This window comes from Protomyctophum parallelum, assembly GCF_964188405.1.
Source record: "Protomyctophum parallelum genome assembly, chromosome: 21".
Taxonomy (NCBI): Eukaryota; Metazoa; Chordata; class Actinopteri; order Myctophiformes; family Myctophidae; genus Protomyctophum; species Protomyctophum parallelum.
The window spans coordinates 21,508,973-21,531,790 of record NC_139713.1 but is presented as its reverse complement, the minus strand read 5'-3'; the positions used below and the strand labels follow the sequence as shown (position 1 = coordinate 21,531,790).

The following is a 22,818-nucleotide window of genomic DNA, read 5'->3' as shown; positions in this document are numbered from 1 at the left end:
ACAACCTTCCAGATTGTTATTGCTACAGATTACATTTTTTGGCACTAAATAAATTATTGTTAAATGCCGCATGGAGCATTGTTCTCAGACTTGCTATCAATCCCCAGCAAGGCTGGATTACATGACGTAGAAGCTGCAGGCATGAAGAGCGTATTCGTTACCGTTGGGACGACAAGTTTTGATGAACTCATTCGCAGTGTCACGTCTTGTAATGCAGTTCAAGCCTTGAAGGTTCGCGGTTATGAACGCTTGGTTCTCCAAGTTGGACGAGGCTCATTTCTCCCGGAACCTGAGACTTGTCCCGATGTCAAACTAGAGGCATTCCGATTCAAAGACTCCATAGCTGACGACATGAGGTGTGCTGATCTGGTCATCAGCCATGCTGGGGCTGGTAGCTGTATTGAAGCCCTCGGTGCAGGCAAGGCCCTGCTAGTGGTTGTGAACGACAGACTGATGGACAACCACCAGATAGAGTTAGCCCGACAACTGCACAAAGACTCCCACTTGTTCTACTGCACTTGCAGCACCCTCACAGAGACCCTGGAAACCATGGACCTGTCTGTTCTTTTGCCCTTCCTACCCGGACAGCCCAAAAACTTTGCCATGTTCTTAGACAGTGTCCTTGGTCTTCCTTAGTATAGGTTAAGAGGATGTAGACAGCAAGCAACCTTGGTCTTCCTTAAGTTCAAGACCATAATACTGTACTACTACTGCATGTAACTGCAAAAATGGGACCCAGTGCCTCCCTGCTTGGCACTCTGTATCAAGGGTTGGGGGTAAGTCGTCATACTAGCGTCATGTCCAGGGGGTGTACTTGTACATCATGTCCAGGGGGTGTATCAAGCTGCCTCACGCTATAGAAACAGGAGATATGCTCCTGCATCATGGCCTCATGGCTCGGCAAGGCTTACTTAGTTTGGACATGACCTTTGACACGATTGTTTCTGGTTTGACAAATGTTGACCTGAAGATACAAATTTCTCCCAGAGCAAGCAGGCATGCTCTAAATGTATCATTAGAAAATCAGGGAGACCAAATGCAGTCACCTCAATTGTATACATATTTAAGTTGATGTTTTCGAGGGGTGCTATACACAAGTGTGTGTGTGTGTGTGTGTGTGTGTGTGTGTGTGTGTGTGTGTGGGGCACGGAATGTGATGATTTGATTGGCTGATGTATGATGATAAGAGCACCCCTCACTTCACACAAGTGTGATTTTAAAGGACCATACCACTGTTACTACGTGTCATTGTCAAAATTGTATTATTTATAACAAATCAATTTGCGCTGAAGTGGGGATCTTCATACATGGGCATGTCACGTCAAACGCAATAGAAACCGTTGCCTAACAACACCGATATTTGGTGCCCACCACCTAATAACATGGTGTTATCAGTGAGGTTATTGTTGTAAATGTCTTGTCAATTTCTATGAATACCTGTATGTCTGCCACATAAAATACAAACACTGCTTCACCGCCACAACTTGAGTCGTGTGTGTTTGTAAACACGTATTCCTGTAACATATACTGTATACTATTATAATAAGTTATGATAATAAGTCACTTCACTCTTTGAAGGTGGAGCTTTTTGTGGAGGTGGAAGAGGTGGTGGCCACCAACAAGCTCGCTCTGAAATTGTGAGCCCATCCTTCTTACTACAGAAATCCTCCATTTGTGTATAAGATGAGTATAACCAGTGACGAAGTCAATTTTTTGGTGTACAGATATCTCCAGGAATCCGGTTTCTCCCACTCAGCGTTCACCTTTGGCAACGAGAGCCACGTCAGCCAGTCCAACATCAGTGGAACACGAGTGCCCCCTGCTGCCCTCATCAGCGTCCTGCAGAAGGGCCTCCAGTATGTGGAGGCAGAGATCAGCATCAACGAGGATGGATCGGTTTTTGATGGCCAGCCAACCGAGTCACTGTCCCTCATTGACGCGGTGATGCCAGATGTGGTGCAGACGCGGCAGCAGGCCTTCTGCGATATGTTGGCCCAGCAACAGGCTTCATGTTCCGTGTCTTCACCGGCCTCCTGCATCCAGTCCAACCCACCAAAGAATGGCGAGACCACAGTCGGCGAGGAAGAGAACGGCACCCAAAACGTGCGGGCCCACAGTGAGTCCCTGGGCGTGGAAGTGGACATAGAGATACCTGCCAGCAAGGCCACAGTGCTCAGAGGCCACGAGGCTGAGGCGTTCATCTGCGCCTGGAACCCTGTCAGTGATCTGCTAGCCTCAGGCTCGGGGGACTCTACAGCGAGGATCTGGAACCTAACCAGCTCCAGCTCCACCCAGCTGGTACTGCCCCACTGCATTCAAGAAGGCAGCCAGGATGTCCCCAGCAATGTATATATCACCTCACTGGACTGGAATAGCAATGGGACTCTCTTAGCAACAGGATCGTATGATGGATTTGCAAGAATATGGTCAAAAGATGGGAACCTGGTGAGTACCTTGGGGCAGCACAATGGGCCCATATTTGCACTTAAGTGGAACAAGAAGGGGAAATCTATTCTCAGTGCCGGTGCAGATAAGATGACGATCATTTGGGATGTGCACACGGGTGAGGCTAAGCAGAAGTTCCCCTTTCATTCAGCCCCAGCCGTAGCCGTGGACTGGAAAAACAATAATACCTTTGCCTCCTGCAGCACAGACAAGTGCATCCATGTATGTCGGCTGGGCCGCGACCGGCCTCTGAAGACTTTCCAGGGACACACAGGTGAGGTCAATGCTATTAAGTGGGACCCATCAGGGGTGCTACTTGCCTCCTGCTCCGATGACATGACCGTAAAAATTTGGAACCAGAAGCAGGACTCATGTGTCCTCGACCTCCACGCTCACAGTAAAGAGATCTACACTATCACGTGGAGCCCTGCTGGCCCTGAAACCAACAACCCCAACTCCAGCACTATGCTTGCTAGCGCCTCTTTCGACTCAACCGTTCGCCTTTGGGACATAGAGAAGGGGGTGTGTATCCACACATTGACCCAACACCAGGAGCCTGTCTACAGTGTGGCCTTCAGCCCTGATGGCAAACACCTGGCCAGTGGCTCCTTTGACAAGTGTGTCCACATCTGGAACACTGCGACTGGAGCGTTGGTGCGCAGCTACAGGGGAACCGGTGGGATCTTCGAGGTGTGCTGGAATAGCACAGGGGACAAAGTCAGTGCTTGTGCTTCGGACGGCTCTGTATGTGTTCTCGATCTCAGACAATAGTACCCTGATTGAACCTTGAACAGAAATAGATAGGTAGATACTAGATAGCTGTTATTGTCATTCAACAATACATCAAATGCATAATACACTTGATCACGCACCACCTTTGCATGGCTAATACCAGCATTGTCTGAAGAAAGCCAAACTAAAATAAGGTTTATGTACCTGTACTCAAGATGTAAGAATTAAGTACAATCTTGACCGTTGAATAAATACAGAATTCTAAAACTTGTAATTTGCAGCAAAGGTTACCAGCCCCAAAAGTGCCCCAGGACACCCGACAAACAGCAGCAAAACCAAAACCAGCTAATATAGCTGGTTCGAGTGTCGAAGGACCTCAGCGTTTATGTGTGTGTGAACGCTGAATATGTTTTTAAAAGCATATACTTCATCACCTGAATATTTAATATGGTGAGTTTATGGTGCTGAGCTTGGCAGAGACACTTACAACCAATCGGCCCTATGATCAAGATACTGGTGGTACTGACACAGTCAGTATTGATATTGGGGACCTGATCAAGAACCAAGAAGGTACTTTTTGCTTCATCTTGTGTACAGGTACAGGTTTGGCTTCCTTCAGACAATGCAGCAGCATAGATAACAACATTCAAAACAACAAAAACACAGCAAACAAAGGGATTGAATAAAGAGTGCAAGAAAGAGCAATGAAAGACTAGTAAAAGGAATAGTAACATATTTACATGTGCATGTTTTCCCTGTAGTAGCAAAGTTAGGTAAACATTTTCTGAACAGCTTCACAGTAGGTTATGTTCCGTATATACATCAAAAGTTTGTTTAAAAAGATCTTTATTTGTCACTTATGCAAATACAAGCATACTTCTGCAGAACAGTAAAATAGTAATAAAAGGTAAGAATAAAAAAATGACAAAATAATTATTATTATAATAATACTGGATGTGATTGGGTTAGAATCTTGTCAACAGGAACAATATATTTTACCTTTTTGTAGTTTATTTCTATCGTGTCAAACGTGTAAAGAAGGCACACGTTCTATTAATACATAGGCCTACATCAGAAATAAGAGTGTATCAATCTGGCTTTCTTTTCTCTTTTTTTTTTACCGCATATATAGTCGCAATCTGGGTTGTATTAGAGTCGAACATTTTTGATACTGTCTCCAAGTCAGTTTAGGGCAGGCCTGCCACCTGGTTCTTCTCCAGATACGCCTGGAGCTGGGGGAAAAAGGACAAGCACACCCTCCAGTTCACAGAGGACGCACTGCAGAACACGAGCCTTACATACATGACTAGTCTCTCGAGACTTCCGTTGTTTTGCCAATGGGTTCCCAGATTGAGACATGACTTACTGTACCCCAGTGTTGATTTAGGCGACTAAAACTATGACGAAAAACATTCGTCGGCTACCTTTTTTCACTGATGAAGACTAAACTAAGCTATGATCTGACCCCCCATGCCAAAGCGCCAGTGCTCGCCCAGCAGTCTCCCGCCTGCGTTCACCCAGGCGGATACGTGCACGTGACCAAGGTCAAGTTGTTCCTGTTCGCGGATGACTCAGACCTGCTGGTATCGGACAGAGACAAATTGCAGGTTGAGAAGGCACTCAGCTCTGAACTGATCTGCACCTGGCTCACTGATAACAAACTTTCACTATACCTGGAGAAAATCCATTCTCTTTGGATCGAATAGTAATCTCAGCAAAGACGAAGGGCTTCTCAGTTAAAGTAGGTGACAATATTATCACAAGAAATAATGGAATTACCAAACTAGGCTCCAAATCCAGCAACAATTCGAAAATGACCCCTGTAAAGTATACCCCCTCCCCTATTTTTTAGGTGTGCTCACTGCTAGCCCCCCATATATGTACAGCTGTGGCTCAGGGGTAGAGTGGCTCAGGGGTAGAGTGCCTGGATGGTAACCGTAAGGTTGCCAGTTCGAACCCGGGCTCCCCCAGAGTTACTGTCGAAGTGTCCTTGAGCAAGACACTGAACCCCTAATTGCTCCCGATGTGCTAGTTGGTGCCTTGCATGGTTTCCGCTGCCATCGGTGTATGAATGGGTGAATGTAATGCACAATCTCTGTAAAGCGCCTTGGATAAAGGCGCTATATAAATGCACCATTTACCATTTACCAGCTGTGTGTGTGTGTGTGTGTGTGTGTGTGTGTGTGTGTGTGTGTGTGTGTGTCAGCATTGGCTGAGCACGGAATGTAATGATGAAGTATGATGATAAGAGCGCCGCTCATAGGTTTTATCCTCGTAGCAGATTTTGTTTGACCTGTACTTTCGTTGAAATGTACCCATTTTACAAACAGTGAATTACATTTTCAATCAATCAATCAATCAATCAATCAATCAATCAATCAATCAATCAATCAATCAGATGTCCTGGCCACACCAAGCTTCTGCAGAGTTTACAACTAACCACAAGGTGGCGTAACTGCACCAGCAGCAGGGCCCTGCAGAGGACACAACAAATTAGGCCGGGTCCACCTGACCTCAGCCATCCATCATAGTTCAGTCCCACTGTTATTAACCACACACACACACACACACACACACACACACACACACACACACACACACACACACACACACACACATAAATAATGGACTAAATGTGACTATTTTCGCTCTAGGCAGGGTTCATTCAATCACATTCATTTTCTTTTATAGGCTCTAAAGTTTATTAAGACTATTCACTCTCTAACGTCTTGCTTGACTATTTGTAATAATAATTAAAAAGGCCATGAGCCATGAGAAGAATGTAACCTGACTGCCGCAATCTGGCGAAATCACCAGATGATAATCAAATTCTACGTCTGAATGAAACTTCAATTCCCTAGTACAACAGACAGAGGTCGCACTAGAACTGTAGGCTGTGCTGAGGCTCACGTGACACAACAACATTTCCCATCATTCCCAGTTTCTTGTCGCGGCGTCACGGGACAAAATGATGATGGTAGCCTCAGACCAGTGTGTTTGCAAGAAGATTGTTGACCATTTGACAATGAAGCGACCACATCCAACCGACACAATGAACTGGATTGCTCTGTGATCATGGAGAACTGGAACAATCTTCACTGACTGCTTGCTTTAGTTTCTCCCGTTGTGTCTGCTTACATCAATATTAGCCATGATGCAGGTACGTGTTATGCTATTTTCAAAAAGCCAATAACTTTTAACCATTCGCTTATTTAAAACCTATACATACATATAGGCTATACATTATTATACATGTAACTGAATTATGTCGGTAATACGTTCTATGTATGTTAAACCTTTCATTGTGTTTATTATATCCGAGTCCGACTCCGAGAACAAACTATGCACAAGTATGCACAAACACCCACCCACCGACATAATACACAAAGTGAAAAACGCACTCGGAACATCATTAGCCCGTATTTTGGTTTTAAAGGCAAACCGAGGGTTCCGAAAGGGGTGGAACAGAGCTAGGAACTGGTTAGGAACACCATGTACGTCCGTGGGTTTATTTCAGACTATATATAAAAGCGATTCAGATATCAATATCTGCACGTGGTGGCTATTTCTGAGCTTTCTGAAAAGTGCAAGGAATGAAGCGGGTTCATTTTCCGCTTAATGTAAAACCGCTACTAATCCAAGCAGGTTATCTGAAGGTTCTTTATTTTGTACAGGTGGTTTTCCTTATTTCTGCCATGGTGTATCTCATTAGGCCAGCTTGTTTCAAATTAAATTGCGTCTAACTTCTAAGTTCTATTAAACTTGAAATAGCTTCAGTTTGTCAACGTGCCACTTGTCAGGCGTTCAATTGACACTAAAGTTAATTTAACTAGAGTTAAATTATCTCATTCACTCTCTACACACACACACACACACACACACACACACACACACACACACACACACACACACACACACTGACCTCTGTCAGTCACACCATGGAGCAGAGAACAGAACATGCTTTATTGAATGAATACTAGGCTAAATTGATGTGGGCATGATCGGCTGAATAGGCGTTTGTATTGCAATTGCAAATTCCTCCTTTTCATGACATTCGTAATTTCATGGTATGCAAGGTATCCATGCAAAATTTGTAAACCATCAATATTCTGAACAGATTAGGTGCAGAGTTTGGCTTTGTATCATACACTTTAGGAAGGAAATGTAAACGACAGCATTTAGCAGCTCAGTGGCTTTGTGGTTGGTCTCCCCCCTATAGTCTAGTAGTAGCCAGCCCATAGAGCCCCATTGTGAACCCGGACATGTTGAGTACACCAACGTTTTATGTTAGAAATGTTGAGTATGGGTCCCCAGCATGTAGAAACTGCCGGATGCTAACTTGCATATGTTGAGCAATTTTCATAATTGGCATAATCTGTGACCATACCCTTAAAACCTATAGAAGGCAAAATATTCAAAATTTCATCATGCTTTATGTAGCATGTGACATGTCAAACTAGGGAGGTTTCATGATGCTGAATCCATTCCAAGCATTAGTTTTGCAACAAAAAAAACACACTCATTGGGCTAAAAACGGCCATGCCCACTTTCAATTCAATTTTATGAAAGTGTCAAATCACAGCAAGTTGTCTCAAGTCAAGACACTGTACAACCAACAAAGATCCACCCAGAGCAAGCAATATTGCGACAATGGTAACGAAAAACTCCCCTTTAGGAAGAAACGTCGGGCAGAACCCCACTCTAGGGTGGGCGGCCATCTGCCTCGACCATGTCGGGGGAGAGGGGAGGGGGGGGGGGGGGTAGTAGAGGGGGAATAGGAAGAAAGAATAGAAGAGAGATAGACAGGGTGGGCTCCGTGGAGGGGCCTGGTCCACGGCTGGTTCAGGCCGTGCTCTGTGAGGCCGGGTCCACGGTCACTTGCCCTATTGTGCTGACATCACATTTGTGATGACGGCAATGGCCGTTTTTAGCCCAATTAATGATTTTTTTGCTAAACTAATGCTTGGAATGGATTCAGCATCATGAAAACCCCCTAGTTTGACACATCACATGGTACATAAAGCATGATGATTTTTTTTAAACATTTTGCCTTCCTTAGGTTGTTAATGGTATGGTGATGGTCACATATTATGCCAATTAGGAAAATTGCTCAACATACGCAAGTTGGCATCCGGCAGTTTCCACATGCTGGGGACCCATACTAAACATTTATAACATAAAATGTTGGTGTACTCAACATGTCCGGGTTCACATTCTGGCTACTAGAGTCAGAGTGGTACCTAATGCCTCCCTGCTTGGCACTCAGCATCGCTGCAACATACTAGTGTACATCATAATGTGACATACAGTACTAGCGTCATGTACAGGCCAGGGGAAACGGGAGATGGGTTCCTGACCTGATTCCCAAGACTTGCACATCAAAATAGGCTAGTTGTCTTATGCTTTATTTTCCTGATGCTGGTGAAAGCAACACATTTGATTTTCTTTTCTCGTCTCTAATTCAATAAAACAATTGAAGTCAAACAGTCAAACAGTCTTCGATCAGTAATCAAATACATTTCTAAGCCATTTGCACCAGAGAACATGTCGGACAAAAGGCAGGGTGTAATGAACTACTGAGTAGAGGCGATTACAGTGTGCTGCTTTGCTCCCAGTCTCGGGTCAGTGATGTTGAATAGAAGAAGAATAAGGTCAGCATTGTTCTGGAGCACCTGGAGCTGTTCTTGTGAAGCGTGCCATATCGTAATGTGAGTGCTGAGTACAAGTCAAGACACCTGTTACTAAAGCCTGATTGGAGCCGGCAGAGGAGATGTGGTGTCCTCGTTGCTGCATAGCAATATGGGTGCAACACTGCAACAGTTAACTGAACTGTAAATAATGTAGAATATCTGACTTGACAATCCCACATAATATATATATATATATATAACGACAAAATAGAGAGTCTACCCTGTAAGAATGCTTATTTTAATATTTATACTTCTACCCATTTGAGAGTAAATGACAGGCACATGAATTGGGCTACGGGGTGCACTGCACTGTGATTCTGATGAACCCCTCATAGTGCAATCAGCAGACTGGGTCTTGCGTTGAAAAACAAGTGTTTCACATGCCTTGAACCAATACATTCTATTCACTTTGATATTCAAAGAGAGATTGAACAACCGACATTTCTTCCAGTTCTATGAAAAAGTCCTGTTTGTGTTGAAAAGGGAGTATGACAGACAGTCTGTCTACACTAGATAAGATGTTCTTTTTAAACAAAATGAACCAAATGTCCTCAAGGATGTGGCCAGCACAAAATGATTATATTATACTAGTGTTATTTTTATACTACAAGCACATCATGTAACATAAGATTACACATGATATTCTGTGCTATATGCTGTGCTTGTTCAATGATGTCTCAATGATATATGGCTTTATTCAACACAGTGACATTTTGTCAATTTATGAATTTATTTGTTTGTATTCACATTTACCATACATTTAGAAGTAGCCAATTTAATTCGTACCCCTTTTTCTGCCTTAGTTGTTGTGCCAATTGGTTCCTTCCACAGCTTGCCACTGCACTTACTGTCTTTCTTTCTTTTAATTTTGTGTTTTGTGACAAACGACAAAAACAACTCAAGACTAGATATACCAAAGGTCTCATGGCCATGATGAGCTTTACAGTTCGGCCCTTTCCACTACATTTATGACTACAGGTTGAAATTGTCATAAAAAACACTGTATTTTGGCCCTAACTGGTGCATAGGAGTTGGTTATGACTATGAGTACATTTTGTATTGATGGTACCTGTCCTGTCTTTGCTTTGCAGATGACCTTTGATGTGTCAACCAGCGTGAAGCTGCTCTTTGATTTCTGGGACGTGCGTGGGCCTGCTGGTAAGATTGAACCCTAGAACATAATTTGATTAATAAGAAGAATTTGAACTTGATCATCAAATTATTTTCTCAGGAATGTGACGACAACTACAAAATCCCCATGAATTCAAGGCTTCATGGGGTGTGTAATTGATAGAGTAGTCATTTTTTGGGTGAACTACTCCTTTTTAAGGGTACGGAACCAAAATAACATGCTGGTGAACACTTCTCGGTATGATCTGTATACACAAACCAACACCTTCACATCAGTGCATGACGTGTCGTTTCACTGCTGTTATGAGCTCCACAGTATTACATAATGCACTGAACTAGCCTGCACTGAACAGTCTCCTAAACACATGTGATTGCAGACAGTAAGACGTGTTGACCAGCGGTAGCAACATCACGTTTTGTTGCTGTATTTAGTGCCAGAATAAAATGGGATGAGATCACTGTGAGGTCATATTTGTGTCTGTGTGTGGGCCTGCCCTGAATGAATGCATGTGCATGTTGGTTAAATGCCTGATTTATACTTGGATGTGTGCACGTGCATATCTACAGTACATGCTCACAATGCGTCTCATCGCAAGTTCGCAACATGTTGAATGTGAACTTACAACAACAGACGTGCAAATAACTATTATTAACCCATTTAGAACTGAGGCCGATTCTAAAAATGCCTTCTAAATCTTTTTCTGAAAAAATGTTATGCTGCTATATACTGTACATAGCAACAAGAACCCCAAAAAGGGTTCCCGTTGTGAATGTGATAAACAAGGCTTTATGTATTTTTGTCTCTGCAGGGATGGTATTGTCTGTATTTGTTGTCTTCCTCCTGACGTTACTGTTCGAGCTGCTGAAAGCATGGAGGGTTTGGTTGTCGAAGAATTCTATGCTGGCTAAGCGTCAGTTTGAATTTTCCACCTCACCTCCCTTATCTGCGCCCTACGCCCCTTCGCCAGACCGCCAAAGGGAGGGCAGTCTGGGCCACGACAGTTGTAGTCCCTCTGAATCCTCTCTTGCTCCAATGGAACCTGCCCCGGCTACTCAACTAAACTTGAACAGGTGAGGCTGCCCTCGTACAAAAGAGCCCGCTATTATCTGTGTGGAAGGGATGGGGAAGGTCATTATCAAAGATGTGATCAAGGTGATCACATCACATGGAAAGATTGGAGATGAGAAGTTGAAGAGGCGTTGGAACTCCTCCTGGTGGCTTTAACACAATGCATCTCGTGAAATCACAGTGCTGCATTTTAAGTCGTAGCTGGTATGCAAACACTTTGATATTTTATTGACAATGTTTACAGAAAATACACATAATTAATTATACACCACCATCAACAAGATAAATGCAAGAAAGCCAACAGCTTTTTTCCCATTGCAGTCCCTTTAACACAATCGGCTCGGGATGCCGGGAAGATATGGTCGCTTTTACTCTGTAAAGCGGCTCGATGATCCCTCGCGTTCATATTTTGAACGAGAGGCAGGTTAGAAGTCAGTATATCCATCTGATCAAAACCACAGAGAGCTCCCTAGATTAGGAGATACGAGGGATTATTTCTGCAGTGGTGAACGGGACCGCGAATGTGCGAAGAGTATGGTGTCCTTGGATATCGTTTGATATCATTGAAAATGCGCTAGGACGTGTGTAGCAACCCGTCGGTTGGATTTGTTATGACGTTACCACACGTCGTACGGTCTAAATGGGTTAAAAATGAAACGCAACAATAAATGAGTGTGTGTGTTTTAGGAATGAGTTAAATTATTATTTCCTTTTTTTGTGTGCATGTGTGTGTGTGTGCGCGCGTATCTATCTGTGCGTGTGCCTATATGTGTGCAGAAGAGACATGGGTACATTAGATAACACAAGTCAGGAGGATATGCAATAGTTAAAAGATACAGGCTAGCATTCAATGTACAATAATTTAAAGTAATACTAAAGCTAAAAACATTTACAATTAAAAAGACTGGGGCAACTGAAACAGAAGATAGGGTAGGATGTATCCTGCCGGTAACTGGTATGAGGTTTACTTAAAGTTAGGTCATATCTTAGGTTATAGGTTATATCTTCAGGGAGGACTTAAACGTTGAGTTGGTAGTTTTAAGCTTTTGGGGTAACTTATTCCACCTTACAGCTGCAAGTATAAAAAGGAGTTTTTCCCCTACAACTACTAAAATTGACGGGTGCAAGGTCTGTGGTACTACGTCTTGTGGAATTATTATGAACGTTGCTAACCTTAGACGGTAGACACACTCTTCTGTTCTATTTAGAAAAGACAATAGTTGATTGGGAGAGTAATGAGAAAATGGTTCTCAAAACTCCCCCAAATCTCTCTAAAGCAGCTGCTGGTCTGCGTTAGGATTTCCCCATACTTTACTTTGTCATTGAGTAACAAACTTTACTTGGACAAACAAAGGACTTCAGTGTCACTGAAAAGTCAAGTTGGCTATTCTGTAGCCTCGGAAATCCAGACGTTTTATTTCCTGGAAGAAAGTAGCAATTCTGTAACCTCACAACCTTGAGTGTTAGCCTAGTCCTTATCATTACATGTTTCATACTGTGGTTTCCACTATGACAGTGTATTGTATACGTCATGTATGTTACTGTTGATGATATATGTTAGTATTTGCTTAGCAGGATCACTGGCCTCCAGTCCACCTATGTCTCTCTGTATTCATATCTGTATGTCGCTCTGTATTCATATCTGTATGTCTATTTGTAAAATGAAAAGGTAACAACAAATTGATTAATTTGTTTTTGCATTGGCACCATCTCCTATGCACAGCTATGTGTGTCCATATGTATGTCTAAGTACAGTTATGTATGTATGTCTTAAGTACAGATATATATATTTTTATTCTTGTTTTGTGTTACACCCAGAGGTTGAACATTCTATTAAGACCACAACTGTGCTTGACTCCAAAGCCACTGCTCACTTCACATTGGTGTGATTTTTGTCACACCAACAGCTCATGAAATGTAGAAGACGGAGAGATGTATTCAAATATTTGAGATACTTCCGTGTCCTACTTTTGTGTCCCCATAGAGTTATACTGTGTCCCTCCGTCGGACTAAATCTGAGACTAAAGCAACCACGAAAATCTCATTTTACCGCTTTCCTTGCAACAACAAAGCTACTGGTCTTATCTCCCAAATCTGGCTGTGACAGGCCGTCTGCCCCACACTGAATACTATTGCCATTTTATTTCATTGTGTCAACTAAATCCTCATGAATGCAAATTAGATTCAACATACTCAACCCCGCACACATTCTAAATATGCCCCCGAAATATTGTACTGAGCAAATTGACTTACCACCTTCAATAATAATGACATTAATAGTCTTTATTGTCTCCACATCATACAGTATATTTTCTTTGTCATGGACACTTGTACAGAACATTAATAATTCTACTCGAGTTGGAAGCATTAAGACCCATTTTAACCCTGTGGTTCCTTTCTGAAAAATAACGTCATTGTAAAAAGATTCGCACGTTTAGATATTCTATTTACAATGAGAAGCGGACAGGAGCCGGTGCCACCTGGACGTAACGTAGAACTACAAAATGACGTCAGACTTAAATACCGAATTGGTTACTCAGGTCACATGACCAGGAAGCAGGTAACAGAAATATTTAGACTCACCAATGTTATGTAAAGTAATGTTATGATTGAGACCGGCCGGTTGAGAGGAGTGTTAGTTACTAAATAAAGAAACCAGCTTCTTAGTGACACATTATTTTTCAAATTATAAATATTTTACTTTCAGAGCTTACAAGAATGGTTCAAGATTCCATGGGGGCATCATAGTAAAAGGATAACTAAATTAAAATGTATACGTTTTAGTGAAATCTATTCAACAGAAATTCAATGTACTCAAAGTCAAAAGTACAAAACAACAAAATCAACTGTATTAAGAAAAACTACCGGTAGTTAAAAGATTAAAAGCTAGAAAAGGGGGATTCAAATTAGCTAGGGAATGTGAGTCTGAAAACTGATTAGGAGGCATCACAACACTGACTGGCAGATATAGAAGAATAATGATTATATTGACAGGATCCTGTCTGTGAAGAATACAGATAGTAACGTGGGTCTTCTGAAATGATGGGAGGAATCTTCACACAGTCGGCACCACCCCACTCTTCTATGCTTTGAGCATGTGTCCGAAAACATGAGCTTGTAGTTATCTGGTGCTTAAGTGGTCAAATTCAGTGGTGTAAAGTAACTAAGTACACTTAAGTACTGTACTGTACAATTTTGAAGTATTTGTACTTTACTTGAGTGTTTCCAATACTTTTACTTCTACTCCACTACATATATTTGAAAACTTTAGTTGTTAGTAGTAACTAGTTACTTTGATTATTATTTCAAAACGTACATGAACACTTTTTAATACATTTTAAAACTTTAAACGAGACATTCTGCACAATGAGTACTTTTGGTACTTTAAGTGCATTTTTCTGCCAACACTTTTTGAATTCCGGAACTTTTAACTTGTAACGGGGTAGTTCTACATTGCAATATTGATACTTTTTACTCGAGTAAAACAATTGAGTTACTTTTTCCACCACTGAGTAAAACTCAGGGAATGATTTATCCTTCCTCAGCTGGCTGCTGCACGGCGTCCAGACGGTGCTCCATGTCCTCCAGGTGACTCTGGGATACATGCTGATGCTCTGCGTCATGTCCTACAACACCTGGATCTTCCTGGGGGTCATCTTCGGCTCCGTCCTGGGCTACTTCATTGCGTTCCCTCTCCTGGGTTCCATGGTGCAGCCCGGAATGCACAGAGACTGAGAGAGAGCGTTTTTTTTCTTCTTTTTTTCGTTGAATGGATCAGATATCCAATGGGGAAAGCAGTGTTATTTCTGTGTGAAAACAACGGTTATGAGATAAAAGGAAAGGGAGAAAAAAACAGACTAAAGCATATTGCCACGTTGCTTGCCAAACATGCATGCATAATCAAGTCTTCAACGGTTCAACAGGAAATTATTTTAGTGTCAACGTAAGAATCACAGTGAGAGCACCCAAAGTGACCTTGCAACAGTCCGGTTCTCCATTCCTTGGTCTGTGAATCTCACTTCTCCATTTTTACAAAGCGCGATGGGAATGGCGTTGAATGTGTAACTAACATGACTGCATTGTTTTTTCTTGTAACAGGGCTACATGAGTCATGTGGTGCCCTGTTGCTGGTTAGGTATTAATGACCTTCCAGTGTTTGACTTGCTTCCCAACTGCGAAGTCTTCACATGTACACCTAGATAAGTTCGATGTGAACTGGTTAAACCTGAAGCAACTGCAATGTGGGTGAGAAAACATAATTGGAGTCGCCTTGAGGAAAATGACACTGTTTTGTCAACATTATCATAAAACAATAGAGAATAGATGGACTTAGCCACAGGGGCGCTTTTCTTTCATTTCCATGTTTGGTACTAAAGAACAAACGTCTTATGTCCATATTTTAACTTTGTTTTTGGACAGCTTGATACCAGACATGTTCATTGATGAAGTAATTTGTGACAAAGTAGTAAAACCCTGAAATTCAAATAAAATGATACATAATATAAAAGGCAGTAGTACCACACAGTATGTTGTGCTTCAACCTGTGCTTTCAGATAAGTCTACGATAGTATAGGCCTGTCAGGATCTTTAAGCAAACTCTAACATGCTGTTGACTTGTACTTATCAGTCAAACCAAATGAAGATGCAAAGGTTTTTTTATTTATAATTAAATTCTAAGACAAAACCCAGTGCTCCTTTGACCTTGTAGGATTCTGACCTATGAACCACATGAACGGTAGCCTCCCTATTCTGCGGGGAGTATTCAGTGAATATGGCTGATCTACAAGCTCACAACGCATTTCAACATGTGAGCTTGTAGATTGGCTTTTGCAAACCTTTATATTTAGTGTACAGCAAAACAGGAGGCGGGCCTAGTATAGAACCCTTGAAAATCCGGATTAAGCAGTTAAATGTATTTCCTGTAATGGCAAGTTGGCAACTATTTTGGAAAAGTGTTTTATTTTATTTATTTGTATAAATATTCTATATGAAACCTGTAGAGGGAACCGAGTGTAACTGCTGGTAGTAGTCAGTCATAAGACAAGATAATTCAGTTTGAGGACTTGAGCAATGATGATTGTACCGGAGCATGTGATCACGTCATTTTATCATGCGTGTTGAGGATTAAGGAAACTGATTGTTTCCTTGTTTTCAAGTGTGTCATAGAGTTGACAGTCGCATCATGTGGCTGTGTGTGACAGTCATTTATACACCACAGGGAAAAAAACTCTAATCCCAGTGCATTAACATTTGCCATTTCAGTTGTGTTTACCATTGAAATATGCCCTACTCAAGAGTTTGCCAGCTATCTAACACATTTTGTGTAATATGGGGGGGAAGCTATACTGTGGGATTAGATTAGATTTGTACTGTTGGATGGAACATTATTGTGGTTCTACTCAGAAATGTTTATATATATGTACATACTGACGGTTTTGTGTCCCTTTTTTGAAGGAAAATTTAACTATATAATTGTTTTCCAAAATAAACACACTCGACAAGCAATTGCTGGATAAAGTTTTATTCATCCATACACATTTATATAGATAAACAAATAAGAGATACAGTTTACAATTAGGCTGACGCCACTTAATATTTATAATCCAAATAAATAAACAAAAAATAAAATGACAACTGTCCATTTTCCATGAAGTAATTTAGGAAGGACTTTATTCTAAGTCTACAATTTCAAATACGTATTTACAATGACAATTTGTTTATTCCTAATAACAGTTGTGGGTGGGCGAAAATGCCATTAAAAATAATGAACTGATCAAGGTATAGTTAACATCTCTAAAACGGTAAGTTTGCCACACTCTTGATAAGCCAGCCAGGATATTTGAACTAATTGAGCTTTTAAATTCTTGTAAGGTGTGTGGCTAGCTTACATTTAATTTGTTTAATGAAGTATTTACTGTAAGCTTGTCCCATTTATGAACAATTTGCAACTTTATGAAAACAAAATGCAGGATTAACATGTTTCGTTGTATGAACAGATTACTGTGATGTGATTTATTGATGTGATTGAATGAATACACCTGCTGGGTGTATTTTATTTTAGCATTCACAAGAATACAAAATTATGAACTGTGGACTATATCTTGTATAATATTTTTCAATACTTAATCAGACCTTGCCCAGTTCTGAGCACAGCCACCAGAGGGTGACATTAGACAATTCCTCCCTCAGACTCAAACTCAAATATATGATTTTGTACACTGAGTAACTGAAAAGCTTTTTGTGACAATCTTAGCGAAATGTAGCATTGAAATATTAAGGCCATATGTGATTAAAAGAAATGCTTCTCCAGTAAAAACAAGTATGAAACTACAAAATAAGTTATTTGGATAGATCTACAGATTGGTTAGAGCACCGCCTGGTGCTCAGTTAGAGCCTAAATTAATAGGAAATCACTGTGGCATCGAACATTTCTGATAAGTGACTACATTCACACTGGCTATTTTGCTCGTCACACACACACACACACACACACACACACACACACAACATGCATAGGCCTAAGCATATTTAGATCAAATGACATCAGACCGTCGTGAGCTACAGCTTAAAACAACTTAGTTTAAAAAATGTATACCAAATAGACAATCAAACAATGTCCAAAAGAACGATGGTGAACTGGTAAAATATGCGAAAACTGTCTTGCGAAACAAAGAAAACAGAGGACCAACTTCAAGTGAAACCCTGTCTTAAAATCTATAATATAATTTCCTGTTCTTCCCCATTCAGATCTCACAAACAACATCCACATATGGTGCCATTTTCTTAGCAAAGTTTTCTCCATTTCCAGAGTCATTGTGCAGAGCATTGTCTCCCTGCTCTAAAACCACTCCAACATCCCCCAAGTCAGCCATTTTGTCCTCTCCTTTCATCCCATTTGTGATCTGTGACTGAGGCTCACATTCTTCCAAACCCTCATTGTTTGGTGACTGAAAGCCACTGTCATCATGGCAGTGGGGACTGGAGTCGCCAGTCGGTGATGGCGGGGACAACTCGGCATCTGATTCTGTCACCTCACTGTTATCTGCCTGCACCGCCATCTCTATTTCCAGTACGGCCTTTTCTCTGTGTTCCCCATCAGCTTCCTGTTCCCCGTTTCCTACAAGCTGCTTCACCGTTTCCTGTGGGGAGGTCTTGTCTCGAGGTGACTTCCTGATGACTTCCTCCACTACAGTGGTGACTATTGTCACCTCCTCCTCTACCCCGTCCTCCAGGGTGATGGTGCCCGCCTCTGGCGCAGGCTCGCCGTCGGTCGAAGCGGCCCGGGTCTCCTCCGAGACCGGCACTACTAACTCCAACACTGGATTGATCAGGTGCCGGATCTCATCCATGCTGTCGGGGGACTTGGGCTCAGGAGCAGCGTCTCCTTCTTCGTCCAACTCCTCGCCGCTGTCGTCCTCGTCCTCAGAGACCTCAACCTCTGGTACAGGCTCGCCGTCGGTCGAAGCGGCCCGGGTCTCCTCCGAGACCTTCGCCACTAACTCGAACACTGGATTGATCAGGTGCCGGATCTCATCCACGCTTTCGGGGGACTTGGGCTCAGGAGCAGCGTCTCCTTCTTCGTCCAACTCCTCGCCGCTGTCGTCCTCGGAGACCTCGGCTTCCTCGGGGATCAGCTCTACCCCTGGTACATCCAAGCAGGACTCGTAAGGCAGAGGCACCCTGTCCAGTTGGATCATCGACACCACCTGCTGCCTGCGCCTCCTGCCAGACGCGCCTCCCACAACACCCAGAGCGCTCAGAGGGCCACCCGACTCATCGCCCTCTGACCCGAATTTGGCGGCCCAGTCCACGGAGCTGTTCTCCCCCAGCCGGTCCAGGCTGGTGTCGCTGGTATTTAGAATGATGCTGTCTCTGTAGAGATTGTGTCTCCTCTGTACCGCTGCTTCCTTCACAGCTGGAGAAAGAAAATGAAAAAATTACTTGCACTGAGAACCACTTTCACCCTCTTATTCAATCTGGTCAGACGCCAGCAGCTCTGCCACTGCAGACAGTAGTTCTACCACCATCTCACTATAAATAAATGTCAATGGCCTCATTCATACCCATCATGATGTCCTTGGTGACGGACTGCAGCACCACCTCCTCAAAGATGTTCTCCACCAGTAGAAAGCGGGAGAAGTCCTCGAAGATAAGCTCCTGGAACCGAGGAAGCTCCTGGAGTGGGGAAGAAGGAGATACGGTCCATCTTAAAAGATTGTACGCATCCAGTGGGGGTTAAGAGGGTGTGTGTGTGTGTGTGTGTGTGTGTGTGTGTGTGTGTGTGTGTGTGTGTGTGTGAATTCATTACACTGCACCCAAAACACACACGCACACACATTTGCAGAGAGCAGATATCCATTTGAATGATTACATGTTAATTAGTAGGGACAACAGGCAGATCTACATTAGAACGATACAATCATTATTACAGTACCAAAAAGTACACGTCAGAGGTATGCAGGTTAATACCAGAGTACTGTATATAATGACAAATGGTTAAAATATGTGAACATTGATAATTACATAATTCAATATTTGGATGTTTTAAGTATTTTACTTTTTAAAACGAGTACCTAGTTAGGTTTTTTAACTACCGGTAGGTAGGATATTCTTAAATTAACTCTTTAGATAGTTATTTGTTTTCTTCTATATTCTGTTATGTTTGTATACATACATGTGGGGACTCCGGATGGAAATGAACTTCTAGCTAAATCCGGCATGTTTTACATGAAATCATGATCAGCTGATTAATTTCACTTTCATGTATGGAATGCTCATTAATGTGCATCATCCCATTGAAAGTTTTTTTTTTTTTTTTGGGTAAATGTCAGTGGGTTTGGTTCTAAGACAAATGGACATAAGACTGTATGCACTACTCACGGGCATGCATGACGGAGACAGCTGCTTTAGCATGTAAGGAATGATGATCTGGAGCAGAGCCTCTCTGAAGAACTTCTTGCGCACCGTGCTACTGTCGTAATCATATTTCTAGACAGACAGGGAAAGAAGTGATTCATCATGGTTCTCTATTGTGAATGTATTGTTTTACATTCTCATCACACGTATTTAATAGCGATAATAAAAATACACTTTATTAATATAACACCGGTTTTCAAGATTGTTATAGGTAAATAAAGTATTAAATGGACAAAATAGAAACTAATGCGAACCAAAAGGCCAGACTAACATAAAAGCTAGTTAAAATACATGCATTGTCACGACTTGACCTTAAAGAACTCTGACTTTACCACCCTGATGTCTGCTCTCATTCAAGTTTCACATCACATTCTTTCTTTGTATCTGCATTCTGCACCCATAATCTTAATGTTGTGTTATTCTACTCCGTTATCTGTTATGCTTCATTCTCCTTTGTTATCTGTTTATTGAGATTAGCCTAAGGCTTTATCTGGAAGTACAGTGCAGACAGACAGTAAACAGGGGAAGAGAGAGGTGAATGTGTGCACATTGTAAAGCATTTACAATTTAACATTTAAAATTTAACCATTTAACATACCTTGAGAACTCTATCCTGGCAGTGTTGAATGGTCTTACACAGGTTGTCCTCGCCATGCGTTTCCAAGGACTGGTGGAGCAGCTGTTCGAATGTGTACACGGCATTGTCCATTTGCTGTCACAAGTGACAAAAAAACAATTAAAGTCAATGTTTTTTCTATTGGCCATACAGAGCTACATCCTTTCACTCTGGGAGTGTATAAATGGGTCCTTGTAAGTTCATTTTTACACCTTCAAAGTTAAACTGTCACAGAGTGTTGCTGTAAGCCTTGGTTTGCTCTTTTTAAGCAATTCCCTGTTGCAGTACCTCCTTTGTCCATTAGGTGGAACTAGAGTTCACTAGAAACAGTGGGGTGTGCTGTCAGATGGTGTTCTCTCTCAAAGATTCCTTACATGGAATGTTTTAGTGCATACCAATTCTTGTCACATACCGGTACTTTAAATTCAATATGCTTTATTGTCATAAAAAATGCATAGAGAATCCAGCTCACCTCTCTCATTAGGATCTGAGCCCTGTGGACAAACACACAGGGTTTGGAGATGTCGAACCTCTGCTGCAGACCCTCTAGATTCAGCTGCTCCACCTTCTCATAGGAGCTCTGCATCTTCACCGGGTGGAACGCCAGCATGGACATCCTGTCCATGTGCTGTGGAGGAAGGGAGAGGGAGTACAAAGGGGTAGGGAAAATGGAAAAAGAGGAATGAAAACACTTGGCAAGATGCAAGAGATGGCATTTGATTGCTTGGTTGTACAAAGCTGTGATGGGCCAAAAATAGCACATCTAGATCGTCTATTTCTGGCAGACGTTACCGTTGTACGGCAAAGTATACATTTTGCTTAAGAGGTGGTCTGCGTAAGAGAGCAGTTGATGCTGAACAGGGCACTTGAGGACACTCCCTGGCACTTAATTAAAAGTCTAGTGCTGCAATGTTGACAGCCCTTGCAAAACATCCAAGGTGCTGACCAGCACTAATCATAGGTCAGATAGACAGCTAAATACACAGGTTTGATGGGGGTAGCTGACGCAGAGAGGGTCCAACATTGTGCTTTAAACACATTCCTATTCTGGGCATATCGTAATAGGCAAAACTTTGTTGGAAATAAGCAAACATTCGGTGACAATAAATTTTTTACAAAATGTTATGAGCTTATTTTACGCAAAGGGGACCAAGTGCAGACCCCCGGGGGACTGCTGTCAAAGAAGTATATTAGTAACAAAGTTTAATAGTCAGCCAAACTGCTCTCACTCACCTCTCCCAACTTGTCCTTGCCTGCTCCATTCACAGAGTTCTTGCTGATCTCCACCAGTTCCCTGAAGAAGATGTCCCTGACCTCAGAGAAGCCGAGACTGGTGGGCTCCATCAGAGCCTCCAGGATGGAGCTGACATACGGCTGGATGTTATTCCTCAGGATCTGCTCGGCCTTGGGCAACACCAGAGCTGCACACAGATGTGGGGAGAGACGGAACGATGGTGGGTGGATGGATGGAGGAATGCATGCTGGTGAGTGGCGACCAGTGGTGGAAAGTGCTTTTATACTTTACTTGAGTATGTCAATTTTTCAGTACTTTATGCTTCAACTACACTATATCTCACTGGCAACATTTTCAAATATTGTACGTTTTGCTCCAGAACAATTTTTTTGAAACGTTAGATTATTATTACGAACCAATTATAATGAATTGCATTTTTATAGCGCTTTTCCAAGTGCTCAAAGCGCTTTACAATGGTTCATTCATTCATACATTGGGAGGTGAAGCGGCGAACAGTCGACGCCAGCGTCCTCACTTCCCACATTCACACACCAATGGTGGCAAGCTCACACCAACCAACTCATATGCCCTCTTTTAGACTTTGTCTATTTAAAAAAAAGCCGATCTACAAGCTCACAACACGTTGCGATACTTTTATATCTCAACGCCAATACTCTTTAGTAAGTTTTTTGGAGTATTTCTACATTGTGAAATCGGAGTACTTCCTTTCCTCCACCACTGCTGGTGACTCACGCCATCATCTATAAACACCCACACGCCACAATCCTCTGCAGGGCCACAGCCTTGCCGAAACCCAGCCACAGAATGACCACTGACCAAAGGGCACGGACCTGGTGGGTCAAGGCCAAAGAAGCTCATTTCAATGTCATTATGGTGTTTACGCCCTCAGACGTGGGTTTGTGTCCACTTACGCCCTCAGACGTGGGTTTGTGATGTGTGTGTGTGTGTGTGTGTGTGGTGATGA

General features: G+C 42.3%; 4 protein-coding genes across 5 annotated transcripts in view; 3 read left to right on the top strand and 1 right to left on the bottom strand.

Annotated features, from left to right (window-relative positions):
* The window catches only part of slc31a2 (solute carrier family 31 member 2), a 47,061-nt gene extending 30,489 nt beyond the window's left edge, over positions 1-16,572 (top strand). Inside the window, exons 1-4 of one of the 2 annotated variants that reach the window (XM_083794185.1) lie at positions 6,134-6,337; positions 9,959-10,025; positions 10,808-11,069; positions 14,613-16,572. In XM_083794185.1, coding sequence (XP_083650311.1) covers positions 6,329-6,337; positions 9,959-10,025; positions 10,808-11,069; positions 14,613-14,802 — 528 coding nt within the window. In that variant the 5' untranslated portion in view covers positions 6,134-6,328 and the 3' untranslated portion in view covers positions 14,803-16,572. Of the gene's footprint in view, positions 1-6,133; positions 6,338-9,958; positions 10,026-10,807; positions 11,070-14,612 lie in introns of those variants that run through there. The other variant, XM_083794186.1, reaches the window with a different exon arrangement.
* Positions 142-636, top strand: LOC310879599 (UDP-N-acetylglucosamine transferase subunit ALG13-like; the record flags this gene model as incomplete). The annotated part of the gene is made up of 1 exon (XM_083794370.1): positions 142-636. One exon carries the CDS (start codon positions 142-144, stop codon positions 634-636), a length of 495 nt encoding a protein of 164 aa, XP_083650496.1.
* Positions 1,684-3,216, top strand: LOC310879598 (F-box-like/WD repeat-containing protein TBL1X; the record flags this gene model as incomplete). Its single annotated transcript, XM_083794369.1, has 1 exon — positions 1,684-3,216. One exon carries the CDS (start codon positions 1,684-1,686, stop codon positions 3,214-3,216), a length of 1,533 nt encoding a protein of 510 aa, XP_083650495.1.
* The window catches only part of niban2a (niban apoptosis regulator 2a), a 34,119-nt gene continuing 27,873 nt past the window's right edge, over positions 16,573-22,818 (bottom strand). Inside the window, exons 9-14 of the mRNA XM_083794184.1 lie at positions 21,833-22,020; positions 21,072-21,227; positions 20,582-20,695; positions 19,948-20,055; positions 19,131-19,242; positions 16,573-18,982 (exon numbers count right to left, since the gene is read on the bottom strand). Coding sequence (XP_083650310.1) covers positions 17,811-18,982; positions 19,131-19,242; positions 19,948-20,055; positions 20,582-20,695; positions 21,072-21,227; positions 21,833-22,020 — 1,850 coding nt within the window. The 3' untranslated portion in view covers positions 16,573-17,810. The remainder of the gene's footprint in view (positions 18,983-19,130; positions 19,243-19,947; positions 20,056-20,581; positions 20,696-21,071; positions 21,228-21,832; positions 22,021-22,818) is intronic.